The sequence below is a fragment of the Micropterus dolomieu genome, linkage group LG08 (assembly GCF_021292245.1).
Source record: "Micropterus dolomieu isolate WLL.071019.BEF.003 ecotype Adirondacks linkage group LG08, ASM2129224v1, whole genome shotgun sequence".
Taxonomy (NCBI): Eukaryota; Metazoa; Chordata; class Actinopteri; order Centrarchiformes; family Centrarchidae; genus Micropterus; species Micropterus dolomieu.
Genome location: NC_060157.1, coordinates 7,532,597 through 7,546,105, shown reverse-complemented (window position 1 = coordinate 7,546,105; position 13,509 = coordinate 7,532,597). Strand labels below are relative to the sequence as shown.

Genomic DNA, 13,509 nt, shown 5'->3' with positions numbered 1-13,509 from the left:
CAGCGTGGCCAGTAGAGGCCAGATGGCAACTCCAACTAATAGTACAGCTGAGATTAGTTTGGAAAGAGTGGGAGAAAGGGGTGAGGACAAGACTGGATGAGAGGCGGGTGGCTCTCAAGAGCAAGGAGGAACTCTGTAAATGTCCCAACATCCACTGGCTTATTTTCCAACAAGGGATGGAAAAGAGGCGATAAAAGGAATGAAAAGAAGAATTTTTGGTTTTTCTATAGATTCTTTGAGGTATTCCTTTTGGACCCTGGCATTTGCCTTTTGTTTATTTTTCCACTGGAGGCTCGTCAGTTTTTCTTCACTGGCTCTGAAGTAGAAATCCCTCCTCAGGGTGGGCTGTAAATGCCAGCCAACAAGCTGTTTGTTGTTTTGGCTTTCAGAAAAGAACCACAAGTTTTGTTTGCTGTGTTTTGAATTCTAAAATGTGATGCTTTGGTGTACTAACATAAGTAGCATTTAAAAGATTAATTATAGTTAAATTGCCATTTCATGATGAATTAATTATACTGTTGGAGTGATGAAAGATATCTCTTAAGCAGTGTATTTAAAAAACTGATTTTAAAACCATCCTTTCTGATGACGTTTGCATCATTTTTTCTCAGCTTATCTGAAGTGACTGGAGCACATCACACAGGGCAAGAGCCCTTTGTAAATATAAACCACAGAGGGGGGAAAGGATGAACAGTAGTCTGTCTCAGTGTCTGTCTCTTATTCATGACACACCATCTTTTACACAGCTTCTTCTTTCCGTCGTTCTCTTTGACTCTGACTCCATGCTGCTCTAATGCTATTATTATACCTGCGTACCCCATTTTCTTTAAGGGTGTGAAGTGTACATGAGATGAGATTTTCAGCATTCTAGTTTCTGTCTCTTTCTATCTGACGGTCTCTTTTTTCCCTCTCTCTCTCTCTCTCTCTCTCTCTGTTTCGCTCCCTCTTAGCATCTTATCCCAGTTCCAAAGCTTACATCATGTTTCTAATGTTTGTGAAGGGTTTGACAATGGCAGTCATGATGAATACAGCCATCATGCAGCCACAGTACTCCGCTCTGCTGGAGAAAAAAGCCACAGGGCGCTGGTAGAGAACGGCAGGGAGCACAGATGACAGGAAGGGATATGTTGCATAGGGGTTTGGGATATGTTTTGCTTATGGGATTATTCACTAAGGGCATTCCATTCCCTCATGTAGTCTACCCTTTACAGAAACATGTACCAGGAAGTATAATGTGTATGTTTAAAATAATCATATATATATTTATGTATGTTTAAAATAATCATCCATACTCTGTTCTATTCAGATTTGGAAATCACCATGTTATATGTGTGTTATAGGTGTCAGACCGCTGCGTTGTGGCTTTGGTGCCCAAACAGACCTCATCCTACAACATCCCTTCCTCAGCCAGTATATCCCGCACCTCCATCAGCAGATATGGTGAGTCACAAGACCAGATTGGTCTTTCATACCCCTCTTTGTGGCTTTGACTTGGAGGCAATTATGGATATTTGGAAGTTAAGCACATGCAAATATAATAATATTGCCTCATAGACATCAAACTTTTTTTTATATTAGTTGTTTCAAATATCAACAAAGCCAAATCCACTCTCCCCAAAGCTATGACCAGTTCTCTTTGGAGCCACTTTTTGCTGCAGAGGGTTTTTTTCCAAACCTTTTTCTCTATCCAACTGTGTGTACTCCAGCAGATTGCTTTAACATTCAAACTCTGTCCGATCCAAACAAGAATGGAAATAATAGAGAGAAAGAGATGAAAATGAGGTGAGCAAGACATATAGCCCTTGTCTGCTTTAAAAACCTACCTATACACACATGCATGCAAACACACGCGTACTTCAAATATGCTCGCAGTTTATGCTGCTGGGTGCCAAATTTGGTCCTATGCCAGACACACACACAGCTCACCAGGCAACTTGTGATTACTAATTATTCTGTGTGAATGATACTTCACACAGACAGAAAAAGATAAGTGAGAATGGCCAATTATCAGGATTGGGGATAGAAAGTGAACGCTGCCTTGAAACTGCCTTACACAGAAGAAGAGCTAACAGTATCCTTATCCTCGGCTGGATACCTGTAGATACCTCATGTCAAAAAGGACCTTTATCTTCAGTGTATGTGCTGTAAAATGAGTGACATTCCAAACATAATTATTCAAGATTATCTATTATGACTTTGCAAGACTACAGTGCACTCAGTCATTAGTCTCGTTTAAACAGCTTATGGACCAAAGTAATGTAAACAAGTATAACTACCAATGTAAAGAAAGTAACCCTGTGACGGACCACCGTCACTACAGCTGAGTATGCGCTGTGACTGCCATACCAATGAGCCTGGCTCTTTGGCGTTGCGGTCAAGTTGCATCTTTGGTACCCCGGGTTTGAATCCGGGTAGGGTGACTGCTCTTGCCTTTCCGTCACAAAGCCTTGTCTACATTATGTTGTTTTTTTATTATCATCACTGTATTTGACCTCTGCTTCTGTAGTTTAGTACTATATAGTCGTTACATGGAATTTCTCACAAGGGATATTTTAATCTATCATGAACTTGCAATGAGCTGCTGAGAGGCTGTACTCTCGCATTCTTCTCTTTAATTTTTTTATGTGTGCGAGTGGTCAGGCATGGAGTTGGACGTGCATGGCATAGAAAGCAGAGGCTCTGCTGGCATTTGCCTGTCCCTCATCAATCATGGGTTGGCACAGCAGGCACAGCTGCACCTCAACACCTGCTGATGGATTCATACTAATTTAACGTTCAACACTTAGCATCTTGACTCAATTTACACCACCAGCACCCCCTTCTAGCCTTAAAATCAGCCGGAACACACTCCCCTACTGCTTGGCTATGTCCAGGAGCTGTGGGCTGCAGCAGAAGAGGGACGGGCTGCGGGTCGGGACAAGAGCAGTATATATAATAGCAGAGCAGTAAAAAACTGTGACTGGATTAAGATGGAATTTGGGACCTTGGGGCAATCCACCCTGCACACAGGCATATATATTCAACCCCTCCCCCTACTCAGACCCTAGTGGCCACTCCAGAGGCACAGGTTTGTCTTATTTGAAAGGTGTAGGTGGCTGTATTGGCAGCAAAAAGCTTTGTTGTTCAGCTCAGCCTTTGAAGCCAGGTCCGAGGGATCCTCATTGAGATCCTCAGATCCTGAATCTCTAGAGAGCTTGCTGTCAGGAGTAGATGCCAGCTAATTAGGGAAACTGAAACCAGCATCATTCAGACTGAGTGAAGAGCAAGCAGGCAGGAACATGAGAGCAGAGACGGGGAGGATGTATGGATGAAGGAGGGTGGCTTGGATGCTTAACAAATTAGGGATCTTTTGATGCATTGGTTAGTGAGTGTGACAGGAACATTTTCAACATGACACTGGTACAATGTGGCTGGAAAGAGCCAATTATGAGTGCTTTTAAGAGGAGCCAGGCACAAGCATGACTCAGTCAGTAAGGCAGGGATTATATAAAGAGGGTAAAGGAATAGAAAATGAATGAGTGTAGTAAAAGAAGAAGCAAAAAGCGAACAATTATAAAATAATTCTTGTCAGAGAGAGAAGAAGGAAACAAAGGACAGATATGGAACATTTTGTAAATACCTCTGCCCTGCACACTGTGTGTAATAAGACAAATGGGTGGCAAGTTCTTGTTTTCACTCATCTCATGTATCATCTGGGAATCCAATATCAAGAGGGCCACTACTAATCAATGTGATGCCAGGGACCACAACTTCCCCTCCCTTTCATTATTTTGCTGTTCTATGAAATTATCTACCACTGCAATTTCCTTTACAGCATGGCGTAGGGCAGGAGGCAAGCACAGGAGATTTGGCTTTGTAATGAGTTACAAAAGACAGATGGAAATGAGTGAGAGGCTGCCTGTGTACGTATGCGTGTGTGTGTGTGTGCGTGTGTGTGTGTGTGTGTGTGTGTGGGGAGCTTCTGTAGTAGACAGAATTAGCTTTATTGCCAAGTAGGTTTACACATACAATGAATTGACAAAATGACAAAATATAAAAGACTAATAAAGAATATGTGCAATATGGCGGTTTGTGCAGTGATATGCAAAATATTTAGATCAGATTTACATGTGCAAACATTTACAGTATGTACTGTAAAGGGTGTTTAGTGAGTCCTTGACCTGCAGACTGAAAGAATTTAGGCTGATTTAGGCTTACTGATAATTGTGTATTTCTCTCTTTTTTTTCTTTCTCCTGGACAGACTCTTCATTCCGCTACACAGGCAGTCCCGACAGCCTCCGTTCACGTGCTCCCATGATCACCCCTGATCTAGAAAGTGGTGTGAAGGTGTGGCACCTGGTTAAGAACCACGAACATGGAGACCAGAAGGAAGGAGACCGCGGTAGTAAGATGGTCTCTGAGATTTATCTGACCAGGCTGCTAGCTACCAAGGTAACATCAATATTCTCCCATACATTTCTATGTGTCAACATATATGAATCTGTATAGACTGTTATGTAGATTTTTCACTACATTACAACTTTCAGGCTGTGTTTTGTTTTTGTGCTCTCATTGCCCATCAATTGCTAATCACTGTGTACTCTCCTTGACCCAGGGTACACTACAAAAATTTGTTGACGATCTATTTGAGACGTTGTTCAGTACAGTTCACCGGGGGAGCACTCTTCCCCTTGCCATCAAATACATGTTTGACTTCCTGGATGAGCAGGCAGACAAACATGGCATTCATGATACAGACGTACGTCACACATGGAAAAGCAACTGGTAAGGGCCTTTTTTAAGATGGTCTGAAGTAATATCACATACATTACGTCCTTCTACCATGGCATAACTGCTCTAATATGACATAATAAATCTATTTTTAGTCTTGTAAAGCTCAACCTGCCTGATTTCAGAGAATCCACGTACCAATTCCGTCTCTCACTTACAGTATTCTCTTTGTCTCCATCTTCCAGCCTTCCATTGCGTTTCTGGGTGAATGTGATCAAGAACCCACAGTTTGTGTTTGACATCCATAAGAGCAGCATCACAGATGCCTGTCTGTCTGTAGTAGCTCAGACCTTTATGGATTCTTGCTCCACTTCAGAGCATCGCCTGGGCAAGGACTCCCCATCCAATAAGCTGCTTTACGCTAAAGACATCCCCAATTACAAGAGCTGGGTAGAGAGGTAGGAGCTGATGCACTCGCTTTATGCACCATTCTGATACCCTCTGTCACATCCTTTTTGTATCCTCTTTCAATAAAAACTGGGATTGTCTTTTTTCTTGCCTACACTTCTCAACCAGATTATGTAAAAGCCTTGTTAGAATGACTGTTATCAGCAATACAGTGTTAGTGAAAGTGATGGCTAAACTTTGACCATATAAAGAATTTAGAGCTATTACTTTTTCTCAGTGAGTCTCACCAAGTAATGCCAAGTGTTGCCCCTTTTCTGCATCCTCAGGTACTATGCTGACATCAACCGGCTGCCAGCCATTAGCGACCAGGACATGAATGCCTATTTGGCAGAACAGGCCAGGCTCCACTCCACAGAGTTCAACATGCTCAGTGCTCTCAATGAGATCTACTCTTATATCAGCAAGTACAGCGAGGAGGTAAGTGATATTTGCATACACGCATTGTAATTGCACATAAACACGTAGCATGAGCAAAATTGCTTGATTTTGCATTCAGTGGGAATCACTAAGTTTCATGCTATTTGCGAAGGCCAGTTTTGAAAAAAAAAATACTGATCAGGCACAACTAGCACCAGCGTATTTAAAAGAAAGGTTGTGGTGGTGAAAAGAAACGTGAATCATCTCAATGACTGCCACTAAATTAATTAATTAAAGACTGACAGACTAATATAAAGATTGAAAATGAGAGCTGTGATTATAAATGAACACAACATATAATACCAAACAAAGAGAGGATGGGAAATGTTTTTTGTTAATTAATTTTAAAGACATTTACCTCACTATTCTATTGAAACATCATCTCCATACTCTACCTGCCCTTATTTTGCTTCTGCTGCTCGATTCGGCTCTACTGTCTTTCCGTCTTTCTCTTTCCCCCCACTCTCTCTCACTCGCCGTGTTGACCTGTGCCCTTATTAAATGTTTTGGAATGGTACATCGTTGCTTTGTATTTCTGTGCAGCATAATTTTGTTTCTGAGCGTAGTGATCTCAGATAAATCCCTCATAGGAACTACTTACTGAGCTCCTTCACTTGCAGAATATACCTGGAGGGCAGTCCCAGGCACTGATTGCATAATGAGCTGCTGCCTTAGTAAATCAGCCCCTAATTATAGGCAAATTGCGAGCGCAAATTGAACAAAAGGCGTCCCGCAAATTTGCCCAACGCTTTAATGTACGTATAGCTTGCCCTTGCTCTTCCCAGACTGTTCATAACTGACAAAGGTTAGTGAGGTCAGCTCAGAGTCTTCAGTAGACTTCCCCAAAGCCCAGAGGTCTAGTGAGACCTGAGCTTAACAAGCTTTGTGTCTGATCTGTAGAGCAGAAAGTGAATGTCTACAAGCTCTCAGCATGCTGCTCTGTCTTTTCATCTGTGCTGAGTTAGAGTAGGCTATCTGTTATATAGGGCTCTCACGAGCAGATAATGGACAACACACACACACTGCCTGATCCCAGGAAGTGTAAAAAAAGGAGGGAGGAGGATAGGGAAGGAAGAGAGACATTCTGCTTCTAAGATCAGCTCCTGTTCTGGGAAGCATTAATCTGACCTTTATGTTTGACCATAGTATCTCTCTCTATCTCTTATTTTCTCTCTCCCTCCTCTTTGTACATTACTTCTCTTTTTATCCATTATCCAGTCAGCTTCCCCTTTGCTCTCCATGAATCTCATACACTACATTTAGCTGCCTCTGCAGTTGTAGCTGTCTGTTGCACACATGCATAGAGACATATGCAAACACAAACATTTTGAACACATGTAACCCATCACTCCTGCAATCTGCTGTCTCCCAGAGTGCAATTCGTAAAAACCTCGCCTAGCACCGTTAATAGTTGTTCATTTTTACTCACCCCTCCTCAAAAGGCTGTGTGTCAGGATAACCAGGCCAAAGCTGCAGTCTACTTAAATGGATTTGGGAGATGGCAGTGGAAGCTGCACCTGCATACAGTGCTACGGATTAATAATAGATTGCTATCGGCCCAATGAGGAGGAGGAAACACTCTTCCTGTAGCTGCCAGCCTTTAAGAGCACTTAAGCAGATGAGTGGAAGATGGTAGGTGGGTAGACTGTTCAGCAGCAGGACAGGCAGCAAACAAAGGTTTGGCATGCTATGAAAAAAAAGAGGACAAGAATGTGGCTGACTGTGGTTTTCCAGACAAGAAGCAATCACTTAACTTTTACTGCAAATAAATGTGGTTGAGCTACCAACCCACTAAAACCCAACCCCTAAAAACTAAATGTGTGGTTCTTATTGATTCAAGAACATAAAGACTTTGGCAAATTACGTTCTCGTCACTTACCATATGACACGCCCGACTAAATGTTTGAAAACACAAAAATAAACATTAGGATAGGTTGACAAAATGCTTATACAAACAACACAGTCATATATATATATATATATATATATATATATCAATATTTATGATTGATGTATTTTCAGGCCTTTGTTGACATAGCCTTTGAGAGAGCCTGAGGATGAATAAGTGGCCATAGACTATGGATGAGTAAAGGAAAAATACATTTCCTTTAGTGACAGTGGCGATGGTTGAATGGTACATTGTGGGAGACATTTTTCTCTCTTATTCATTTATTATTAATCTCTTACCTCAGAATATTTTAAATGAAATATTGCATAAGAGGGGTCAATTCATTATTTTGTTTGAATCATCAATTATTGAGTCAAATACCGCATTCTAATGTAGTGTAGTCAGATCTGCAGTGGCAAACAAACCATATGGTGAAGGCTGCAGCATTTGAATCCATATCAAAGGTGAAAAGACATGGCTCATATTGTAGGGGTTTTTTGTTACTGTTTTCTATTCATATTAAAGACCTTGTGTGTTGATGTCACTCTGACATAGTTTCATCCTGACAAGGGAGACACTAGATGAGAGAACGAAGAGGGGAGCCTGTCTAAATCCTTTTTGAACCCAACTTGACAAATGCCAAATTTACAAGAAATGGGCTCAGAAGATAAAATGAACAATCATAATACACAAATATATATCGATGTTGTCAAAGACAAAGGCAGTGATGTAATTCTTTTCTTTTTCTTTCATGTAATATCCATATAGGAAACTAAAAAAGGGTCTGTTCCATAAAGAAAACCTGTTATTTTCTATTAAATGATATCAGATTTAATTCTGTAAATGTATGATAACCAACAAGGATGCAGTTACACCCTGTATTTTAAACAGCTGGTATTTATTTTTCTTCTGCACAGATCACAGCGGCCCTGGACCAGGACGAACAGGCGAGGAAGCAGCGGTTGGCCTACAAGGTAGAGCAACTCATCTCTGCCATGTCCCTCGAGAGCTGAGAGTGACTCCTACTGAAAGACAAAGAACAAGAGAGACAGGACTACAATCTCTACAGGACCTCCCAAAAAGGTCCCACATTACTTACCTCTCATCGTGGGAGCTAGAACCATGAACCAGACCTGGGACCTCTCTGTATCCACAGCCTGAAAAACATACAACTGCTTGAGTTTGTAATTCTCCCACCTCCTTCCATGATGGCACCAGCTAAGGATCCACAGACTAAGACAGAGGCCCTGCAGCTGGAGCTGATAATGGCATAAGGAAGGAACATTAGCAGAGAAGGCAACAACATAGCTTGTATTTATTTTTTTTGTTTGGTTCTTTTTATCAAAGGATATTTTCTCTCAGTTTGACAGGAAATTGTCTTGTCAATTGTTGTCTTGTGTGTGTGTGTGTGTGTGTGTGTGTGTGTGTGTGTGTGTGTGTGTGTGTGTGTGTCATGCTGAAGAACACTCCAGGACTGTGAGAGCAAATGGAGAAACAGATTTATTCTCTACTCGGTCAAAAAAAAAAAAGGCGAGAAGCAGAAGAGCAGATCTCATGTTGGACAGCTGAGTTTGCATTCAGATTTCTCAGATTTTATTTTTGTACTTGTACATTTGAATATTATCAGTTGTAGTTGAAATATCCACCCACAATCCCACAAGTGTTGTTGTATAAAAGACATAAAGCGTATAACACTACATCATTGTAGTGTGGTAGTAAAACAGGCCCATGTCTTCTCTCACTCCTTCCCTGCTTGGACTGATACTTCACATGACACGGACAAAACCTCTGTTCTTTATCCAATCAGAAGTGTACAGGAAAACATGAAACTTGTGCTCATCATCTAAGATTCAACTCCACTTGTGGTGGTCACAGTTCAGCCAGCATGCTTGCACCTAAACTGAGGATGACGGAGATGAAGTCTATAGTGTATTTAGGAGATGACCTTAAATCAGCATCACCCTGGTGTCCAAGGCTTTTTTCAGCAGCTAGGTCATCTGTGTATGTACCAGTTGATACTTGCAAATCAGTGTATGTGAATGTACAAATGTTTTTTATTTGTTTGTTTGTTTGTTTGTCTATTTGAGTTTTGCAAACAGAAAGGGGCTCAGTTGAACTGAGCTCCATAGATATTTGCAGTAGCTCGTCAAGTGAACAACTCCATTTGTCTGTCCTGGCACCAGCCCATCCAAATGCTTCCCAAACATTATTTACCCTAAATCACTTTTCTGCTAGAGGAAAGTGTGTATCGTGTGTATTGTCTGCATTATGGCTGTCACTGCTGTGAATCCGCTGCGCATACAGCGAATGTACAGCTAGCATTTAGTATTGACCAGGCAAGAGCAATTGGTGTAGGCTAGAACTCTCCATTCTATAACCACAGTTTGTATCTCTTTGGGAACTTGATCAACTTCATGTGTATTTTGCATGCATGCTATCACACATCTTAAGTGTTCTAAGGGTCCATCTTTGATTTTTATCAAGTGCCAATGAGTCATGCCAGGTCTAGTTGGCCAGTTGAGATGTTAGCTGATGGGAGATCTTACCCGACCACCAACCATGTCCTCGCACAGACAATAAGAAGCCTAGCTGCGTGGGTCTACTTTGACCAAGTGCCAAAAGATCCTGTTGTTTCAAATTGTTCACTAATGTGTCAAAAATCGGTTTATGCTTTACAGTGGGAGCAAAGCTCTCATATTGGAGTGTAGAGCTGGTTGAAGATGAAGCTTACATAACTGGAATGGTGAGTTTTGAAACTCATGAAAGGTACGAAACATAAGCAGGAGATCTGGGAATGCGGAACAAAACGCAAAAACACATAAAAATATGAGTTATGTTTTGTGTTATGTGGATGCGTCTCCTGACTTAAACCAAAAGGTCACAAGCTAAAAGGCTAATATAACCTTCCAACCTCCTAGTTGGATGACAACAAACTGTAGATTCTGTCCTCTGGATAGGTGATTTCATTTTCTTCCGAGATATGTGTTTGCTTGTTGTTTACATCAAGTACTTGAAAATAGGTAGTATTAACGGTTTGCACAGTATACTGCAATTGTGTGTGTTGAGAGCATGACAAACAGACAAAACGTAGTGGGTGAAAGGTGCTTCTTTTCTCTGTGGCCTTACATACCCACCTGCTTAGTGTTCCTGATCTTATTAGTCCTTGACTCGGGCACAGTCTTTTCCGTGCTTCGTAGCCCAGTGGTTTTTCGGTGATACCTGGCTCTGGCACTCTGCTGAGAACTGTCTTAGCGCGATAAAGTAAAAGGAAAGGTGAAGAGGCTATGGCCTAGCTCAGGCAGACATTGCCTCGCTCAGCACTCGGCTCGCCTGAGCTGTTTGAAGAGAAGTGTCGAGAAATAAGAAGAGAGGGAGAGGTAGAAAGAGAGAGAACCCCTTTAGCTCTAGTTTCCTTCTCTGGCTTTGAAGCTGCTCTTTGATCTAAGTCAGTTGTGTGCACAGTGTGATCAGGTGGATGGAAAGAAAAAAACATCAAACTAACAGGCAAGGAGAAATGTAGGATGAGGTGATGATTGACACGCTATTACTGTATCCGGCCACTGGGGGCAGAAGTGAGAAAGAGTAGTAATTTGTTCCCTCATCTGAAAAAGCACCTTCTCACTCCATAACCCCCTAATAAACATCTATTGGTACACAATGGTGCACATAAACAGTACATACACAAAACATAAAGCTTCTTCCTTTTGATTAAGGTGTCTTCCCAATTTCAGCAAATAGAATTGTATCCTCCTCATACCTCACATTGCTTGTATGGAGTAATGCTTTTATCGTTTTAACAGGACCTAAATGCCTTTTCCTTTTTGCAAGGGATGAAATTTGTGTTTATTAGAGTCTTTCCAACCCCTAGATGAGCTCCCCTGTATTCAGAATTGTGACAAATGTAATCAGAGGCACACAAATTGATTGAGATTTTTCTCTCAGAGATCATTTATATCAGGATGTTTCCTTTTGTCTTGTGTGAGATTTTTGCATGCATTTTAATTCACGCTTTGGTTCTGCCTGTTATTCTATATTGATCCGCACCGTCATTAGTCTAACTGCAATTCTTCCCTGAAAGCCCATTTGTACACTTCTTAAATCACATCTGAATGCACCTTTTGTGAAAGAGATTTTTGTTACTAGATATAGCTTGTTTCCATGCTGTACACTCATTTCTGGGAAAATTTTAATTAACTTTGAAATGAGAAAGAAGAGAAAGGTTTGTTTACTCTTTCTGCAGCGCAGAATCCCATTTGACTGCCAGTTGTGTGAGATATGGAAAGATGGTCACAAACACGTCATTTCAGCTCAAGCTGAAAACTGAAGATGCTTTGTGCACTTTTTTGCTCTCAGTGTCACATGTTGCAGAAGAGTTGGTGTTGTGGTTTTGACTGGCATGTGTCATTCCTTATACAAAACAAAGCATTTAATCCGTTTTTGTTTTGTTTGTTTTTTGCTTTATGGTGGATCAGACAGAGGAATCAAAATCTAGATCAATGTATTACTCTCAAGTCAAAATATCACCAAGTATAAAATGAGTATCCTTCCATTTTAAACACATGTAAACAAACCTTTGTAGACACTGGAGTTCTGTAAAATAGTAATTACTGGCAATGATGATGATGATGATGATGATGATGATAATAATAATGGCTGTCTGTTCTTCTTGTTTTATAAAAGTGTTGTGAAAATTGTAAGAAACTTAAAGTATTTAAAGGTTGTTCTCTTGTTTTTTATTTGCTTTGGTTTTGTTATGATAATATATTATTGTGTACCTATTGTAAATATGAAGCACACCTATTTTGCAAGCCAAGGATTCACTTTGTACTGTTGTTATATATAAATAAACTTTGCTGGTTAAAAATTGCATAGAACTGAAATCTGTATTCATGTCTTTTTGTTGAGCGACGTCCCAGTTGTACTTAAATGTTAATAGCCATCAACTTAAGCCGATTTTCTTAGCCTATATTTGTTTACATTTTGGCAAATTGGCACCATGAATTTATCAGGCACATCCCCAAACTCCCACAGTATGTGGGCGCCAGAGAGACACAGGCCTTCTCTCTCTCATCATCTGTAGCTCTGGGTTCATCCTGAGATCCTGCATCTCCCACTCACTTCCTGGCTAGCGGCTAACAGAATAAACCACATCTGTAACATGTTGAATTGTAGTTGTTTGTCTTCATGCAGGTCTCTTAGCTCGGACTGGGCTCAGCTTCTCTGTGCCACCCTAGCTGCTGCAATCATATTAGGTTTCTAATGGAGGTGTTGGTCAGTGTGTTTAGCTGGAATGAAATGGCTCTCATGTCAGTGATTCCAGTGGATGACCACTGAGGCACAAGCACATACTTTTTTATAGCTGTCCACTCTTTGGATGCACCCGTCTTTTATTACAGAGTAAGCAGTAGAAAAAAGTAGACGAGTGAGCAGAGAGAGAACCGGAAAGGAGGTTCAGTTCATTTTGCACCACATGAATACCTCACAGTGTCATACCTGTGGCAAAAGCAGATTTAACTTATTATAGACAGACAGAGGAGTCGTCGTCATTCTACAGGACACAAATGGTGTGGTCTGACCGAGTTTACTGAGGCGGAGTAGTAGTGGTGTAAACGATGCTTCTCAGCTTCCTCGTGCAGCCAGTTTATCAAGCAATATGTATTCTATATATTGAGTCCCTTGAGGCTCCTGTATTTCCTCTAGGGAAGGACTAATCCCCACTGCTTCTAATCCTGTACTGCTGAGACCAATTCACATCCACGCGGGACTTAACGCTCTGTAATGCCTTTACAAGTAGTTGCATAAAGCTGACATCCCATTCGTTCTGGGTAGGATTCTCAGCCTGGATTACAAGGCAAATTCTGAAATAATTAATGTGAGTTGGCAAAAGAGGATGCCAGGGGTGATTTCCACCCCATTTCGAAGAATGGTTGGGTATTAATTCCACAATGAAACAATCCCTGACATCTTGTTGGACATCAGTGCTTCTCATTCTGATCTTGATGCTTGTTACTTTGTTTTCCCTTTG

At 41.1% G+C, this 13,509-nt stretch overlaps 1 protein-coding gene across 3 annotated transcripts in view; it reads left to right on the top strand.

Annotated features, from left to right (window-relative positions):
* plxna2 (plexin A2) overlaps positions 1 to 12,364 on the top strand; it is a 192,599-nt gene extending 180,235 nt beyond the window's left edge. For all 3 annotated transcript variants that reach the window (XM_046055976.1, XM_046055978.1, XM_046055977.1), the window contains 6 exons: positions 1,341 to 1,440; positions 4,242 to 4,432; positions 4,596 to 4,765; positions 4,957 to 5,169; positions 5,446 to 5,596; positions 8,402 to 12,364. In XM_046055976.1, the coding sequence (XP_045911932.1) occupies positions 1,341 to 1,440; positions 4,242 to 4,432; positions 4,596 to 4,765; positions 4,957 to 5,169; positions 5,446 to 5,596; positions 8,402 to 8,497 (921 nt within the window). In that variant the 3' untranslated portion in view covers positions 8,498 to 12,364. The remainder of the gene's footprint in view (positions 1 to 1,340; positions 1,441 to 4,241; positions 4,433 to 4,595; positions 4,766 to 4,956; positions 5,170 to 5,445; positions 5,597 to 8,401) is intronic.
* Positions 12,365 to 13,509: the final 1,145 nt, after the last annotated feature.